This window comes from Athene cunicularia (genome assembly GCF_003259725.1).
Source record: "Athene cunicularia isolate RWA chromosome 1 unlocalized genomic scaffold, athCun1 chr1_part1, whole genome shotgun sequence".
Classification (NCBI taxonomy): Eukaryota; Metazoa; Chordata; class Aves; order Strigiformes; family Strigidae; genus Athene; species Athene cunicularia.
This window is the reverse complement of record NW_020799091.1, coordinates 354,547-373,615: the sequence shown is the minus strand read 5'-3', so window position 1 is coordinate 373,615 and position 19,069 is coordinate 354,547. Positions and strand designations below refer to the sequence as shown.

Sequence of the window (19,069 nt, the reverse complement as noted above, 5' to 3'; positions counted from 1 at the left end):
CAACCACAACCATGGGCAAGGAGGTGGCCAAGCCCTCATTTGGGGCTCAGGTGGTGGAAGCCCTTCTCAAAGAGGCGACCCCCGAGCAGGGGAGCCCCCAACACCAGCTGCTGGGGAAGAAAGCGGCCAAGAAGGTGCCTAAAGTTTACTCCACAGCACAGCCAGGGGTTGAATAAAGCATCCCACACCCCTTGGTCCTCTTGGATAAAACACACCTTGTTTTGTAACTTGTTTGGAGCCCTTTTTCCCCTTCGGAGGTTGGAAAATCCAGTGCGGTGACAAGATTCAGCTCAGCTTGAACTTCCAGCTTGAAAGCACCGACACAGCCACAACGCTGCAACGACAGCAGGTGAAATCCGGGTCTGCTCGCTGTTGTGCTCCGCGGCTCCTGGAAAATCAGGTGTGTGCTCCCCCATCCCTGCGCAAAAACTGACTTGAGGACAAACTACTGTGCTGCTTCCACTCGTGGCAGCTCTGAGCACGGAGCCCCGTCCTGCCGCAGGGACAGGCCCAACCAGCTGGACCCGAGCGGGCTCAGTTATTTAAACTGAGTTTTATATATATATATATATATATATATATATATATAATAATTATTAAAAAACCAAATTCATTCCCCAGTCTGGCACCCCTAAAACCAGCTGCGTCGGTGCAACCAGAAGGGGTTGGGACAGGGATTTGGGGTTTTTTTGGGACGCTCATTTCCCCTTGGCTGCTTACCTACATGAAAAATGTCATTATACTCACCTTCACCTTTTTTTTTTAACCCTATAAAATATTAATCAATGACCTCATTCAGCCAGGAGCCACTGTAACCCGTCTGGGATAGGCAGCAGTAGGATCCTGCTTGTTTCCAAGCGCAGCAACTTCAGCAGAAACAGGTAGTTCATCACTGTCAGAACCTGGTTTTATTCTGTTTTAACCTCGGCCTTTGTCCTGCAGTTAAAAAGTCCTCGTTGCTGTTAAAATGTACAGGTTATTTGTACACAGTTGGCATTTTTTTTTCTGGTTTGTGACAATTTTTTCACAAGCAGGATTTACTCTGTTCCAAATAACAGAAGCCACAACATGACAGACGCCTGCATGTCATTTTACCCACACATTTTACACATGCAAGTCAACAGTCCCTCAGTAACTTCCATCGCTTTTTAAAACATTCAGATGAAGCCACGTTGGTTCAGCTGAGACCCCAAATGTCTTTTACCACCCCGGTGCTCCGCTGGCGAGCTGAGGAGAACACGAAAGCACAACGATTTAAAGCATTATTGGGTGGGGGAAAAAAAAAGTGTAGCAACATCTAGATTTGTTTTAAACAAGTTTGACAGTAAACACCAAGGAAACCAGGCATACACAAACCCCCTCTGTAACCAGCAGGAGGTTTTCCTGTTTGCATAGTGAAGAGCTAATTCTAGAGCTGCTGCTTTGTGGTGTTTTACAGACACGGGGAAGAGAAAGGTTTGTGTCCGATGCCTGGGGGGGGCATCACCGCTTCCAAAACTGTGGGTCAAACCGGCGTCATGTCCCAGTTCCACCCAGTTGCCATCCACGGGGATGTCCCACGGGACCTTTGCATCCAACAAACGCTTCCCCCCACCCCATCCCCCCCCCGCACATGGGACAAGCTCCTTGTCAACCTTTGGCCGGACAACTGGGAGATGATGGCGCGGGGCTGTTGGCGGGTCGAGGCGGAGCCCCGGGGTCTGTCCTCAGAGCGTTTCTAAAGGCTTGTTTTTAAAATCAGTGATAGTCTTTAAGGCTTCAACCTCCCCCTTTGCTTTCGTTGAGAAAATACAAAGAAGCGCTTGTTCAAGCGACACTTCATGACTACTGTGCACTGCATGTACAATAGCATTTGAAGAAAAATACTGACAATATAGAACAACATTATACAATCATCTGGCACGATCCCTTCTTTTGGCACTTTTCCTTCATTTATCTGATCTCACTGACTCCAAACACGGACCTTTCCGTACGGCTTTGCCCGGGGAGAGAGCTCCGGAGGGTCAGAATGCAACTTTCTGGAGTCGGTTGCATCTTTGGCAGACACGGTCCTTCTGTCATCAAACCAACCCCAGCCCCTCCAGCGCTACCAGCAGTGCAATCTCTTGACCTGTTGGGTTGTTTGTTTTTTTTTTTCTTACAAGAGAAGACAGCTTCACATTTTGGGAGGACGCCCGCACTGTCCCGCAGCCGGCAAGGACCGCCTTCATCCTGGGGAGAAGGTGACTGCAGAAAAGAGGAGGGTTAAAAATGACTTCCATGTAAGTGTAAATAAATACTTGGTTTTATCTTAGGGCCGCTGCAGATCTTGTGTTGCATTCACCGTTCAGCAAGAGGTATTTTACTTCTCAGCTGGCATCACTTGTGGCAAAGGTAGCGTCATACCTGACCTTTAAAGGGTAGAGGCTGGGAATTCCTGCTCTTTTAAGTGTAATTATATACAATTATTTCTTTTTGTGCAAGCTTACACAAACTTACAGAGTGTTAAATTAATAAAACATTCATCCTAGCTTCACGTTGCCTCAAGTCTCAAACCCGACACGGCCTCGGGTGGATTTCAGCTAGCTCAGGGAGAAGGCGAGAGGCTGTAAAACAGCCCACGTTCTCCTCAGTCCTTGAGCAACTAAACGGAGAAATGAATGGAGAGACTCAGCCAGCAGCTTCATCGGACTGAAAACCTGTGGGTGTGCAGCCTTGTGAGGAACGATGGATCCCAGCCTGATGCTTCAGCGAATGCTGCGAGCGCAGCCCTTCCATGACACGACTGCGATGCCACGTCCAAGGGTCTCCTGCAAGGCAGATGCAACGGCCTGGGTGTCTCTTTTGGGGGGAGCTGGCTGCCTGGTGAAGGCGAGGTTTGGGAAGCTGGGGGTGCGAGGGATCCCCTTAAGCTTTTTTTTTTCTTTTTTTGGCTGGGGATAAACTCCAGCTCAGGCGTTGCCTCCCGCACTTCCACCCAGCTTGTATTTAGAGAGTGGAAATTAACACACAAAAAACTAAATATTTATGTAATCTTTTAAAAAGAAGATATTATTTAAGACACTGGCCTGGTGCGTTGGACTGCAAAATCTATTTTAAGAGGGGAAAGAAAGGATACATTCAGCATGTAGTTTTTTGTGGTGTCGATTTTGCTCAGAGAGCGCCCAGCAGCCCAAGCCTGGATGAAACCCCCACGAGCATCACGATAAAGAAAGAAACTGTTAAGGGAAGTCTGATTTGGGCTCAAGGGATTAACCATGGGGAAGAGGCAGGGAGAAGGGGGCCTGTAAAGTAATTTTTAAATCTTTTAAAACTAATTGTAAAAAAAAAAATAATTGTCAAATCCACTTGAAAAGTGCACGCTTTAGCTCAAAATATTGGGAAAGAATGGCATGAATAATGAGAAAAAGCTGTGGGTTTCTCTCCTGAGCTTATTTCACTGCAAAGGGCAGATCTAGGCCACTGCTCCTCCCCTCGGTTCTGCTCTTCTAGGTCCGGTCAAGGCTCTCTAATTACTGAATTTCCTTCCAGTTCACAGCTGGGTACAGGAGCAGGATTCGGTTTGGGGTCAAAAGCGCCTGCTTCAATCAGCACCTAACGAGGCTGTGGCACATGAGAGGGCACGGAAAGCCACGGCCCATGAGCCGCAGCAGGCAGGCGGAGCAGGCCAGGTCTAGCCAGCCCTAGGTACGACTTTAAACATCCAGTAGTTTGTGTGTTAAGGAGATACAGAGATAGATAGATATATATTACGGAATCATCGCTATAAGATTTCTCAAAACGAAAGTGTCAATCTGTTGAAATATAGTATTTAAAATATATAAATTTTATCCATTAAAATATAAGATTTCTTTTTTTTTAAAAAAAAAATCCAGTTCAATTAGGAAAAAAGTGCCAGGGTCCTTGCAGTTACGCAAGTATGCCGGGAGAGAAAAAGAAAACCAGTTCCCATTTTTTTTTTTTAACCATTTAAGATGGAGGGAAAAATTCAACCGTTTTTTTAGACAGAGGAAGTTGGGCAACGACTTGTTCTCTTCGATCAGCTCCATCTGTTTTGAGTGCAGTGGCTTTCCTCCCTTTGTGCCGCGGGTCACGGCAGGTTTGCCCCAGCACTGCCTGAAAATACCACTCGTCATCTGGCACCCGGGGCAGTGAGATCCTTAACGCCGCAGCCTCTGCCCCGGACAAAGGTCCCTGCGGGCACCGAGGGTCCCCAGTGAATACTCTGCAAGGCAGCTTTCCAGTATCAAGTTGAACTGATGTTTTTTGAGCCTGATTATTGGAAATAATCAAGGAAATTAGTGCGCTCTTAATGGCTGATGGGGAAGAGCGTTAGAAACATGAAGAGCCCAGAGGGTGGGCTGCCACTACAGGCCACACCTGCGCGGACAACATGGCAAAGCCCAGGTTCTGAGCTAGCTCTGCTCCAGGCTGCCGTGCCTGACTTCATGCTTTTAAGCAGAAATTTTTAGTGCGTCGCTCACCGGAGCTCGCTCAGTGGTTTGAACCTGAAGACAGGTAGCTCAGAGCAGGCCTGCGTCGCCCCGTCCCAGCTCTCCTGCCAACCCACCGGGCGCCCGCGATGCGTCAGGTACCTCGGGATGCCTCCTCGGGCCGCTCTGGGACGTGTAAGGACACGTCTTAGGTGTGCTGAGAGATCTCTTAACTGAGCAGGGTACGTGTCAGCAGGGAGAATGTCCTTCCTGAAATCTCCTGGGCAGTGTTTCCCTTTCTAGATTTCAACATTCGTGGGAAGAAGGTGAAGCCCTCTTGCCTCGGAAGAGGCAGGGACCGGGAGAAAAGCTGCATTTTCTCCCTGTGACACAGCACCAGCTGCTCCCCCCGAGCTCTCTGCTCTATCACTAACATGACTATACAAGTTCCTACAAGGCTTTTCAGTAAAACCCTTATGTCTTTCTTCACTGCGTTTGCCTTTCTGCTTCATGAAAGTAACCTATGATCCGCACTGCTGGGGCAGACAGTGAGATACATTCATCTGTAAATACTACGCGTGGATCTCTTTGGTACTTCCTAGCAGAAATACGGACCAGGCTCCCTCCCCAACAGCCCTCAGGTCATTTGAACACTGACATCGGTAACAATCTGCCCATCACAGCCCGCTGCAGCTTAAGGGAGAAAACGGGGCAGGCAGAGGGAGAAGGCTGTTTCTAGGACAGAAAAAAACTCCTTTCCTCTCTGTGAGTAGAGCTCTGACTTCTCCTGGCATACTGAAGCGACAAGGCAAGGAACAGATGGGGTCCTCATCCCGTACCCCACGTGCTGCTCACACAACCCTCCTAGCTGGGGACCTCAAATGTCACCGGCTGCATGTAGAGGTGTTGCAGTGTATTCACAGGGATGACGGGCATTGCTTTCAGACCAATGGACCAGAAAGGCTGGAGGATTTTTTTCTCATTCTCTTTTTTTTTTTTTTTTTTTTTTAATCTGAAAGGACTCTGGCTTCTCTCTGAACTGGACCTACAAATGTCTTACCACCAAAATGAAAAAACAATTGTTGTGGGTGGAAGTATGACAAAAAATAGTTTTCCTTTAAGATAATCTGATAAACCTCATCGTCCTCTAGAAAGGCAACATCGTCCACCAGTGCTACTTAGCACCCAGAGTGCTCTTCGACCGCAGCAGATACCGATCGACTCTGACTTTCCGCCTATCCACTGTCCTATTCTCGCTGTCGAAAATCCTCTGCAGATGCAGGGCCAACCTCCTGTCCTCCTCCTCTTGCTGGAGCTTCTGCTCCATCTCCCGTACCAGGCGATCCTCCGGAGGCAGGCCCACCTCCCCCGCCGCGTGCCTCAGTCTTTTGACGGAGCCGTTGTGCTCCAAGTGCTTCGTTTTGCAGCGTCTCTTCCGGCCCCGTCTCAGCGACGGGGGCTGTTCCCCGATGAGGTTCTCAACGGAATTGCAGGTGCTGTTCTGCACGTTGATCAATTCGCTGTTGTTCAGGTATTTCAGCTGCTTTTTTCCTGATGTTTTGACGGGGACCCCAAGGGTGCTGTTGTCAGGCAGCGATGCGCTGACGCCCATGAGTCTTCTGCTCAGCATTTTTGGGCCGAGACTAAGACAGGATTTGTCCATGAACGTGTTCACTTTTAGGTCAGGGACTTCGGCCACTCGTGTGTTTAGGGAGGTGACGTTTGATCTCGCATCTGGTTCGGCAACGCTGTCGTCTGTTGTTAAGGCTTGTGAATCCCTGCTCTTCTCACTCCCTCTTCCCAGCTTTGTTTCACTGATGGAAGGAAAAAAATCCAGCTCGGGGCGAGGGTCTCCTGTTGTGTCAGGTGGAAGATGATCATCCTGCACTTGTGGCTGCTCTTTAGGGCAAGCGCTGGAGTTGGTGATGTCAGGAACTATTACATCTTCCCCGGGCTCCGCAGCCAAGGATGTAAGGGTCGCTTTAGAGAGAGTCTTTTTGATCTGGCGCTCCTGAAATATCTGCTCCCATTTTTTCAGTATTCTAGGACTGGCCTCGTAGGTGGTTGGCTTCTGCAGGCTCCGGTTCAGGTTTCTCGGGGTGGACTTGATAATGAGAGGGCTCAGGACTCTGCCGTCAGGAAGCCTCTTCGGAGGAGTACATGGGGAGCAGACGATAGGCTTGAAGTGGTTGAGCTCTTCCGAGATGCTGTCATTGCTCTCGGGGCTGATGGATCGCTCTGGCTTGTGCAGGGCCGAGAGGGACGAAACGGGGTTGAGAACCAGGCGCTTCTCTGCCGTCAGGTCCGGGGCGGAGAGGCAGCGGTTGTTTTGGGTGGACGACAAAACTCCAACCAGCGGCGTTGATGTGCTGGTGACAGGCTGCACCTGCAAGGCAAGGCACCACAGCTCAAAAAGTTTGTCAGCGAGAAGAATATGGGCAAGCACGCGAGAGGAGAAGAGGAGAAGATGAGGCTGCCACGCTCAGGCCCTGCAGCCGACGGGCTGGAGAGCTCCCTGGAACAGCCGTGGCAGCCTCGGCTGCTCACAGCACCTTTCATGGCCGATATATAATGTAAGCAGAGAACACTAGAGTTTTATTTCAGATTTATTTCAGTGTAAGAGCTGTTCTTGTCACAAATGGCAACCACTCCCATGGCAAAACACTTGAAGCAAGGCAAGACAAGAAGCCAAGAAGCACTGCACCGCCCTGGCTGAAGGAAGCCACGCTCTTCAAGGGAAATAAACGATCTCCAAAGGGTTTTTAGCTCCCTACCAAGCTGTAGGAGAGAATAAATACTCGGCCCGGGTTTTAACCCACTGCGCTGCAAAATGTCACGAGAAAAGGTGTGTATGTGCCCGAGGTGGAACAACCTCAGGGAGTGGTCCCAGAGCACACCACAGCCACTGCTGGAGGCCTCCCGCAGAGCTAATGAGCCACGTTTCTTGCCACCTGCAAGACCATCCCCTAATGCTGCTGCATTTGGAACACAACTGAATCCAGCCACGAATAAATCCGAAATAAATGCTGCACATACACAACTGCAAATGGTATTATTCTTAGCTCTAAGATTTAAATTATTTTATCCAGCAGTTAGTTTGAGACAGTGATAGCCTTTCCTTGCTTAGGCCGGAAGAGAGTTGTTGCTACTAGTTTATTTTGAGGTGAAAATGAGTTTGTGGAACACCCTTGTAGTGCAGCTCTTAATTGGTCAGGTCCATAAGCCATCGACTTAAAAAACCCAAAAAGTCCTGGGAAGGAAAGTCAGTCATAGAGCCTTGCTCTGAGCTCAGCCTAGGTGGGAGCTGGGCCACGCTCATGACCTCACAGATGGTGATCACCGGGGTCAACTTTGTGTGCCCAGTGGGGATTTTACCATTTCCCAAGCAATATGCACTAACCAAACTGTCCTTCCAAAGGACTGCAGAGGCTTTTATTCCTTATGGGATCTCTGGAACTGAACCCTCTCTTTTCCATCTGGGATGAAACTGGGCCCAGGAAGAAGGGGTGTCAGCACGAGGCAGTGGAACATACTAGCAAGCAGCCCCGGTGGAGCAGTGCTGGAGCTGTTTTCTGCACTGAGAACTCACAGCTCTCATGATTTCACCTGCTGTTCCAGCCACCAGGATCCCCCAGGCCAGAGAGGCGCATGGAAAGGAGGCAGAGCACGGTCCCAGAGACAGAAATTAGTCTGGGAGCGAGTGGGCAAAGCTGCTCCTGCTGGCAGGGCCAGACAGAGGGGTCAGCAGTGCTGCCAGGCTGTCGCAAAGGTCAGCTCCAGGGAGTGGGAGGTTCCCAGCTGGAAGAGCCTCAAAACCCCCCACTGGCTCAGATTTTCAGTGGTGCTTTGTGGTCACCCCTCATCCTTGGACTGAAAAGTCAGGCCTGCTGCACAGATACAGTTAATTCATCTGGGCTGCTGGATGTGAAGGGAAGGAAAAGTGGGCCAGCTCTTCCCATAGCCTGGAAGTGCAAAAGGAAGTGTCCTAGCAGGAGAGCAATGAGCTTTGCTCTTTCAACAGCTCTGGAAAGAACAGGAGAGAAAGGGGGAGGAAGAGAGGGTTTTCTTTCTAAACTTCTAAAAGATTTTTCTTTCGTTGGCTGGGGATTCAGCCTCGAAAAGAAAATTAATTACAAAACAAAGGCATGGTAAGTGCCCTTCCGACTTCCAATTATCCTCCAACGCTAACAAACAACTCTGCAAGCTGTCTACTTTTCTGCTTAGTAATTTCTAACCTAGCAGGTTTTTATTGTGAGCTGCAAGGAAGTGATTGGCCCCATGGCGATAATGCAGCAGCAGCAGCACCACAAACACAGTGCTTTATATCTCCAGATTACCAGGGCTGTGTAACCTCAGATAAGAATATTCACACACAGAAACCCGACGTTTCCGGATGCAGCTGGTACCTTTGTTTTGTTGGCTGGGGCTGATCTCTGCCTGCTCTTTGATCTCTCCTGAATGGTGTCGTTGCAGCTCCGGCTCCTTTCCACCTTGGCGGTTAAGTTCCTGAAAAGCAGATGGGTGAAACCAGGAGACTGTTCACGACCTTAGGAACAACTGGCCCAGCAGCCCTGACAGCAGTTACCCGTGGGGGAGGCAGCAGCCTTGGCAGCACCTGGCTGGAAGAGATGCCTCCTACGCCCTCGGGGTAAAGGGATCTAGGAATTTTGGATCTGCTGCAGAGTCCTGGTCTGTGTTCAAGGGCTAAACACACTGACACCTCCACCTACGGCTTATAATTGATTGAGGTCAGAGCTAATGACGACACTAGGGAAACCTCTGTGCTTCTCACGTGAAGACACACTTAAGTTACTCAGCCACTTCCACTGCACCGTGCAAGAGCTTTCACTGATAAGCTGTTTGGGGCTGATGTTATCTTTTAAGTCTCTGTGCTAGAGAAGGATCCAGAACTCTTAAGAGTTCATCACACAGAATTCTGTACTTTAATGGTTTCTGTCATTTAAATCCACAGGCAATGACTTTTCTCTGCCTCACGGGATCAACACTAACTTTGTTAACCCCCAGGACTTGATAACAGGTAGGAGGTAATCAGCCAGACACTATATTCTACCAATTCACCTGTTCTAAAATTCCAGAAAAATTATTACTTCTTTTGGATTGGAACAACCATTTAAATGAAATTTAAAGCATCTCAGACAGGTTTTGAACAAGTCAAAAGAACATGAGATTTACATCTCTAATGAACACTAACCAGCTTGAATCAAGTCTCAGCATCTTACCCTGAAAGGAAAGCAAAGGAGTAGGCACTGGTCTTGGAAACAAAAGCTGACCGATGCGTTTGCTTGCCCTGGAATGGTTCTTCATTCTCTGAATCCGAAAGACGCTCAGGAAACTGAAGTCAATCAAGGAAGAGTTAGCTGACACGTACAATAAAAAGAATCACTTGGAAAATAAATCTCTTTTCGTGCAAAGATATGAAAGTTTCCAAAAGCCCCCGTCCTGATTACACCTAGAAGACATAAACCGAGAGCGGAACCTGCCGGCAGGCACAGGTGCTCCCGCAGCACTCTCCACTGGAGCTGTAACAGCTCAGAGGCTGGCCCCAAAAGCATAAATAATGCACAAACATTTCTCTGTAGAGCTGCCAGTGATTGAAGAAAGTTAATTTATCAATCAAGGAACCATGAGAAAATCCTACAAGGAAGGTATTACAGGACGTTATTCAGTACCCATGTATCAGCCCAGCAGTCTTTAAAACTTAAGAACATTTCCTGCAGATTCTCACAACTGAAATGAGAAATAGGCCGAGCTCAGCATGAAGAATCTGTTGGATTACGGCTACACTGGGGAAGATTCATGGAGAAATGTTCATGGAAATGCTCATATGCCTGAAGACCAAGGATACACAAAGCAGAGCAGAAGCCTCTATGGATTTAACTCATACTTTTTGGAAGGGCTGCACCTCCACTCATGAGTAAAGTGGGTAAAAGGCGGGGACAGAAACCTCTAGAAGAACATCTGTAGTCATAACAAATTGGAGGAGACGGTTCTTATTAACATGGATCTTTATAATCTGTTAGCTCATGGCTTCTCAAGGGCTACAACAAAGTCAGTCAACAAATTCTGGAAAGCTCCTTGTGTCAAAGGATGAAAACTCCCAGATTCAACAGCCAGGAACAGGAGACAATCAGCTAGCCAAGGTCTTAAAAAAATAGTTCTTGTTCTAGGACTGAGTCTTAGCAGCATTTCACCTACCAGTCAGTGTCTATAATGTGGCCAGGAAAGAGAAGCACAAGCTTACTTACACACTCCTGGTTCGCTTTAAGTGCTAAAGATTCCTCTTTTTTCTGTTCTTCCATTTTCCTTTTTCCTACATCCATGTCATCTAGAATGAACTTGTGAATCAGATCCTCGGGAGCTTTTTCTTCTTGCACTTTTTCTTCTCTCAGCTGGAAATAATGACAGAAGAGACAGTGTATTTACAATGGTTTAAATCCTACACCTGGTTGCCAACATGTGATTTTCTAAAAGTCTGGCCACATAATTTAATTTTGTGTCTTCATTTCTTTACTCTAGAGTAGAGACTCTCTCTCACAATAACGTGAAGATCAGTTTGTTCCTACAGTGCTTTTTATGTTCATGCACTGTACACAAGTATCATGGATATTATCTTCTTTGTAGCAAAGGCACTTTTAAGTCCAGGGTTTGACAAAGACTTCTCTGCCACACCACTTTCTAAGATAGAGAGACAAAAGCTTTTGTCTACTTGTAGATAATCACACTACAAATAAAAATGTGCACAACAGTAGTTTCATGCAAGCCGTAACTTTTCCATTTTAGTCTTCAAACGTCCTGCAACACAATCCACACCATTTGGCAGATATATGGACGGCATCACCTAAATTAAAATTGGTTAGATACAGCAATTCCCACGTTGGATGAAAAATTCCCACGCTGGATGAAATCCCATTGTTTCACTGACGCGCGGGGATGGGGAAGACACAGAGAGATTAGCTAATGCTCCCATGGCCAAGCCGAGGCCCAAAGCTTGACTTCAGTTTATCAGCTGAAGTGAAAATGAAGACGACAAGGTCAAGTAAATGCCAGGATCCAGGACACAAGGTACGTGGGCCCAGGGGATCCTGCCTGCTGCACATCAAACAGGCGCTGCCTGTGCATCACGCCGGACTTGCTTTTACCTCCTGGCTTCCTACTCTGCCCCGTGTTAACCTCGGACTGAAACCCCCTGGCTTTTTTGATACATTCCTGCAATTTAAGAAGTCTGACCCAAAGGAGGGATCGAGCACTTCCAGCCTTTTTTTGCTATCACTTCCTAGAGGAATACTTCCCCTACATTTCCTTTTGCTTTTTCTCTAATACATTCTTAGCTGTCTTCTTGCTACTTTTTACCACCCTGGCAAATCGAAATGGTCACAACGCAACATTATTTTATCCGCACGTGCTGTGCTGCTGCATTTCACAGACCTGAAGGCTGCACACGAAATGCTGGGCAGCCCCAGCTGTGTTCTGCTGCACTTCCCATCCTTTTTCTGCACTGGAGGCTTTTTTGCCGTGCCTTCCATGAAGTACCAGCCCCTATATAGTCCTTTATCTCCCCTACCCATTCTTGAGCTTGTGGCAGTCCAGTAGTGAGACAGAAGTGCAAACACTTTCCTTCCTTCCCTCTGAAAAGCACAATCCATCACTTTGTGATCCCTTTTAACCAACCAAGGTTGACTTTTGTGTCTGCAAGCTCCTCGTAGCCAGGCTCTCCCTGCAGAGATTTCTTTCTTCCTGCACCAAAAGATTATTCCCAGCACGATCCATGGCTCGGATGGGCTGCCTGTCCTGCTGCATTATTTTGCTCCCCCTTAACTAAGGAATCAAATTCCCTACTTCTGCCAGGACCTCTTTTCTGCCAACTTGCTACTCAAACCCACCACATCCCCCCGCCCTTTCCTCCTCCTTTCTGCCATCTTCTCCCAATGAACAGGCTCTGCAGTACATACTTCAAATAACACCACCCGATTGTCCCTGCCCAGGATAACATCACTCAGCTCCTGTCTCACCCAGCTTGTCTCTCACCTCTTCCTCAACTTCAGGCTGACACATAGGCCGTGAAAAGTCTACATCTCTATGTATTTATGCCAGGTTCTTCCTTCTTCCTGCACTCAACCTCTGCGCATCCTCGTCTGGGACAACAAGCCTGCCTTCTGACTGACACATGTCCATCACTCTGACGAGCTATAGCTATGGCTAAGCACTAGGAATTCAAATACTTCTGTTTAACCTCCCGTTGGGAGTGTAGGCATCTCAGATGTTAAAGAAGCTGCCCTGTTAGGTTCTGTCCTATCATCTCACAATGCCACCACTTCCCCCTCACCCCCCAGAACCGCAGGTTCTGGTGCCCTCCAGTAAAGCTCAAGGCATCCACAGGCAGCTCGAGCACTGATCCTACAGCACTGCACACAAAGGCAGTGGGCAACGTTGCAACAACTCCTCATTCTTCCAAAAATACTCAGTATTCTTCTTCCCTGCAGAAGGGGGTGCTAAAAAAAAAAAACAACCATGGACACGTGGATGATAAGAAAACAGAGTTCAGGATGCATTACACAAACAGCACATCATGGTTTTCAGACTGGGAAGGACCCGAATCCTACTGAATCCAAACTCCCAGAGACAAGGAAGGGAGAGGTAGGAGGAGAGAAGGTAGAAACCAGGGAAAAACCCACTGTTTGCCTGATTGTGGGTGTTTAGCAAATGTTTTCCAAGACTGGTTTGACTTCTTGTTTAGAGTGTTTTAGGATGTATCTTTAAATTCTTGATCTATTAATAATCTCAAGCAATAACTACAACCCTGTGTCTGACTAATATAAATTATGGCCACATGATGCAGACGTGATGCACAGTCTGCTGTAAATTTCATGAACAATATTTCTGTACTTTAAGTAGACTTTAAGTATCTAAAAAACAATTTCACATCAAGGTTTATCACAAAGATTACTTTTTTTAGCCAGCTGAAATACTATCCCACATTTGTATCCCTTCCGTATTTCTCACATGAAAGAAAGCTATGTGGAATCCTTCATGGTTTTGTCTAACTTATAAAATTATACCCAATTCCCAAATCTAAAGCCACAAGAGTATGTAACAATACACAGGAATATTTACAGATTTTAAGCAAACCCATGGCACGGTTAATGTGTGCCAGCACAAGCTCTGCTGACAGTGAAGAGTGAAAAAAGCAACAACAGGATCCTAATCCTAATTAACGGGAAACAAAAAAGGAATTTAGGTCCAGAATTCAGGTTGCAAACAAAAGCAAATGCTAATGACAAAATCTGTACGAATTAAAAAAAAATCATTTTAAGTAGCTGAATATAAATTATCTCCTGAAGAATTTACTTACAAGCGTGGCAATGCTGTGCCAGGACACGAGGACTAGAAAACTGAAATAAATTGGTGTGAAATGTCTACCCTGGGAGAAGTATCTTACGTTATCTGAGTAGTATCTTTGAAACAGCAGATGTGGGACTGTCTGCTGCTATTAGCAGTACGGTTATCAGGAAACAAAATTTAACCTGTCTGTAACCCTTCTGGATACTGGAACTGCAGGAAAAAAAAAAAAAAAAAGCTGTACAAACAATCGCTGGGGTTTTTTTGCTCAACGATTGCTCAAGAAATGACCATTTCAGGAACATTATTGCTGATAGTAACATTTATTTCCAAAAGTTTGATAAACTCACGTTTGGTATCTTCTCTTCACTCCATAAACTGGGTTTGCTTGCTCACTCCCCGAGCCTGCTCCGTCTACCCCTGCTGCTGGAAAGCTGCATGTCAGCACATGCCTCAGGTAGGAGTTTCCCTCCTGATTGCGTGTGATTACAAGCAATAGGCTGCTTGTGACAGCAAGACAGTTTAACAGGATGAGTTAGCTTTTTAGCACACAGGAACGATATCCTCCTTTGGAAAAATATAAAATACAAGAGCACCGAGCACACTCCATAAAAGAGGGAAAAAAAATAAAATCTCACTGTCCTGCAAGACAGCAAACATCTCACTCTGAAAGCCAGTTGAGAAAATTACCCTATGAGATTATCCACTTCAAATAAAAATTCTTCAGGACGTAATTATGGTAACTACTTTGTTTTCAACTGCAAAAGGCTGGGAAGCAGGTCAAGAGCTAGGATTTATAAAACAACTCACATCTGGGAGATGTGAAAGCTTTTGAACGCTCCTCTCCCCTCCTCAGGAGGAAAGCCAGCACGGGTTACCCTCATCTCACGGGCAGGGAAGCTGAGATGAAGCCTCTTGCCTGGAGATACAGAGGGAAACCCAGTTCCACACAAGCTTCAATTCCCAAACCTAAGCTCTCGTCTCCTCCTGCCTAATTCAGAAATTCAAAGACACCAAGAAGCTCTTGCTAAGTGGCAACAGTCACAATTTTGCCTGGAATAAGAAAGCACAAATGCATCAACAGTTGCCATTTTGTCAGCAAAATTACATTGCCCTTTCCTCTTAGATGATGATTCAGAGAACCTCCCCCCTCCCATACCAGCTCTTTCAGACGAAGTTCATAAAAAATGAGTTTAAGTTGGCAGGGGAAAAAACCCCTATCTCCCATCTGCCAGTGAGCAAAAAGGGGAAGGCAGCAGGCTGAAGAGGAACGAGATGAAAACATGCCCAAAACGCCAGAAACATGTTAAAAGTTTTTTTTTTTTGACTGGTGGGGAAGTGAAAAGTGCTGCCGCTGGGCTGCACGTGGTGTCTTTTTGCTGAAGTCGAGCAGTAGATGCAAAAACCTCTTCAGCTGCAGTGTGACTCTGCTTCAAATGTGCTTACTTGAACTTTATATAGAATATTTAAAGCAGGTGACGGAGTGATCAGCATTAACAGGTGGTGACAAAGTTCCCATTTTGTTCTGCACAGATGCAATGCTCCTATAAAAGTTTTATGGCCCATGAGAGCAAGAACTGCAGAACTAAGATCCTGCCTCAATGAGCTCAAGAGGCTCCTCTGGACAGCTGGGACATTCAGGCCTTGCAGCTGGATTGAAGACATCAAGCAACAAGTCTGGAGGATCAGTGATGAGTTGGCTCCAGTATCATCACGGAAAGTCTCCCACTCACTCTTATAAAACCTTAGAGAGGTTTACAGTTAATTCTTCTTTAAGCCAAACATACCCCGAGTATACTCATCCTGAAGGTCTCAGTGAAAAAAAATTACAACTGTCAGTTACAGTGATGCATGTTTAAGTTAATTAATAAACTAGATTTTTATAGGTATAAGATTTCTGTGCACTTACACTGCTGCCTAAACCAACTGTCTCTCAGCAATGTGTCTCACCGTTGCTAAAAATGCCACAAGTTGCAAGCCTTTATGCACAAAGCGAAAGTCACCTGGACCAGAGAAGAGTTTGCATCTTAACATCAGCTAATGAAAAGTCACAGTCTGCCAAAGTTATCCTAATAACCAGTAGTGACACTGCCCATCAGTGACACTGCCAATTCCACACGTGGAGAAGCAGGAGAACATTTTTGAGCTGTCTCCTCACAAATGGGCATTTCCCAGACGAGTTATTTACCTTAAATATCATCTGATCAGTATTTCCCTACTTACCATCGCTCAGTGGACAAGGTTATTTTTCTAACTAAACATCAGCTTCTCAGCCCTTTCTACGGTTGTGGAGATCAAGCGAAAACCCAAAGAAAATTTTTCAATGATGAAAATCCCCCTGGTTCCTTTTTTCCAGCAGGTAAACTCATCAGCAAGAGGTTAGACCCATCTCAAACAAAAACACCATCACAGAGATCAAGGCCCCGGGACAGCGATTAAATCTATTGACAGAGACACCAGCAGCAGGGCAGAGTCCACATTGTTTCAGGAGGATGGTACGCAGGTCCCGGTGGAGGAAGGGACGACAAAAGCAGGAACTGTGAGTGGCAACATGAGTATTTTAGCAAGTTATGGGCCACTCTCACCAGAGGGGTTGCAATGGAAATCATTATCCACTTGGCTGCAGCAGTCACTGCTTTCACAGTAATGTTTCTCACATAAAAAGCAGCCAACTTCCATAAATGACTAGCCACTGGAGATACTTCAATGATTTAGATTAAGAAAAAAATCCCTTTTTAAATGCAGAAAATATTTTCCCAGACTTTAACTCCAAAACAGCTGAAAAGTTTTTCTTCCTTTTGCAGTTTTTTGACATTAAATGGTATTTTTTTTCTTGCCTAAAACCAGACAGAAAGCTCTAGTTTGGAATAGGTTGTTCCTGAGAGGGATGTTACTGCAGGAGATGCCTTATGCTGAAAAAGCCTTTCTGGAATTACATCCACAAACACTGATGCTGTAATAAACCCTGTACAACCAAATAGTTGCTCGAGGTCCACCAAGGAAGGTACATTTCCATGTGCTGGAAGGCAGCCTAAGACAGCAAAATCTGGCTTCTACATGCTCAATTACTGCCAATATTTTCCTGAACTGGTTGAACAGCATAAAGGGAATAAATGACCTTTGTTACAGAGCAGGAATAAAAAGCCCTTCAAGTTTTCTTATAGGTAGGATGGCGTTCCTGCAGGAAATCCAAATTATTCTGGAAGAAGAACCGCAATTACAGAGAATACCATACCTTCCTTAGCTGGCTTTCATATTCTTCTCGGAGTTCCCCTGGTTTGCTTAATTTAATGGGTGCTCTGAATATGAAGTCTGGAAAGAGAAGGAAAAAAAAAAAACAGGAAACACTTTTAGTGCACCACTATGGGGCTATCCATTATTTCCCAAAAAAGGGTAAGATCTCCCCGGACTGCACAAGAGGTTCTGCAGCATTTTTTCAAGCACATGTGTTTATGTTACGACACTGTTATCAAAGCTCTGTTTAACGTACAGAAACGTCGGGAGGAGGATGGCCAAGTGATACCATTTTGCACTTCTAGAGTTTCTTTGGAGATTCTCAAGAGTTCTTGACAAGCAGTTAAGCAATCAGGGGAGTATTAGGAGAACGTAAACACAGAGGTTAAGTAACAGCCCTGAGCTGTCACAGGGAATCGGAGTGCTAGACACAAAACCAGGCTTTAAGCGTCCGCCCCAGCCAGACACCCAAGAAACACAGGCTGAAGCAGCAGCACAACACCCTGAATTCACACCCGTGCCCTTCTGCCATTTAAACGAGCTCTCTATTTTCTGTATAAATGGTGTTTTCACTCCTCCACGTCCCCTCCACCTTCGCCGCCGTTCGCAGGGCTGTCCCGCTGGTCTGCAGCAAGCACAGCTTTTATTTTTTATTCCACTTGCAATGTCCTACCTGAGGTCACTATTTTGAAGCCAGGCGGGCGGGCTGCTCTGTCCGGCAGGAATTCCCCATCCTGCTCCTGCTTCCTCCCTTCTCCCTCAGCAATTCACAAACCAAAAGCGTATTGGCACAGGGTTACAGTTTAACCTCCATCCCTGGAGCCTGTTACTCCCCAAATGATTCCCTTTCTTTATGTCGGCCTCAAAGCTCCCTCCTGCTCCATACAGCACAAGTCTGGGCAAGCTGCACCGCAGTTGGAGGAGCTTGGATGGAAAAGGGAACCACCGGAATAAAACAACAACCCCTGAACAACTGTCCTGGCTCAGTCTGTACCAATACTCCAGGCAGGGTGCAGCACAGCTCATCATCCCGACGTGCTACGCTCGAGATGAAATGGGTATGAGCAAGGAGGAAACATCAGTGTTGTTTCCTTTTCCCAGCTCGCTAAAATCAAGGGATATAAACCGGCAGCTCCGCCGCATGTTTTGTTTAGGAAGAGTTTTCATTCCTCAGACACACTGGCCTGAAATGAAAAGGTGGGGTAAGTAAATCAAACACCCAGTGGCTGGCAGCCAACTGCCCCAGTGGGCAACCTCTGGGTCACGGCCACATCTGCCTCCTCCCTGGGACAGGTGACAGCACTGGTGCCGAAAAAAAGCCATTTACAGACTGACTAAATCCTATTTTCACCTCTTCCACTTGCTACCAGTTTGCTTTTACGGTTCTTAGAGGAAAGGCTCATAACTTCCCTCCCACCCCACCAGTGAGGGTGAGTGCAGACTCAAGTTGCTCTGGAAAGAGAATGCTGCCAACGCCAAAGCTGAACAAATCACAAAGTATTTCTTTACTACTTGCTTTAAAAGGGGGAAAAAAAAAATCTTGCAATCAAACATCAAGAATATAGATTATAAGGCGCTTTTTTTGTTATTATTAAAAAAGCTGCTATTCTCTCTTACTTGTACGCCTGCGTGAGCTAGGCTTATTTTTAAAGGAAAACATCCAAAATGTCCCGAAATGTGTGATAAAAATCCCAAGTGGTGGTGATGCTGGGGAGGCCAGGCTGCATTCCTCGCTCCTGCTTCTGTGCCTGCAACCGGCTGCGCTGGAAACCTTCCACCGGCTTCTCAAAATGTTTTTTCAATTGTGTCCTTGAGCAGTTCCAGTTCTTTGTGAATTTTATCAAGTTGCATTTTTGCTGAGACAGTCCCAAGAGCAGCAGCAATCTGTAACGCGCCCGCAGCAAACTTCAATTACTTCTGAATGTTTAAGGCTTGTCTCAGACCTTATCTTCATTGCTAAAAAGGTGTATTTTTTCCCCTCCAGGGTAATAAAAGCGTACAAGCTAACCCAAGGGAAACATTCAGCAGTGAAGACAAGCCACATCAACTGTTTCATTGCTTACACG

At 46.4% G+C, this 19,069-nt stretch overlaps 1 protein-coding gene across 1 annotated transcript; it reads right to left on the bottom strand.

Annotated features, from left to right (window-relative positions):
* Positions 1 to 5,409: 5,409 nt before the first annotated feature.
* RNF169 (ring finger protein 169) lies at positions 5,410 to 17,077 on the bottom strand. The gene is made up of 5 exons (XM_026850869.1): positions 17,005 to 17,077; positions 10,679 to 10,822; positions 9,653 to 9,765; positions 8,819 to 8,918; positions 5,410 to 6,798 (listed from the first exon to the last, which is right to left on the bottom strand). Exons 2-5 carry the CDS (start codon positions 10,751 to 10,753, stop codon positions 5,587 to 5,589), a joined length of 1,500 nt encoding a protein of 499 aa, XP_026706670.1. The 5' UTR covers positions 10,754 to 10,822; positions 17,005 to 17,077; the 3' UTR covers positions 5,410 to 5,586.
* Between the last annotated feature and the right edge of the window lie 1,992 nt (positions 17,078 to 19,069).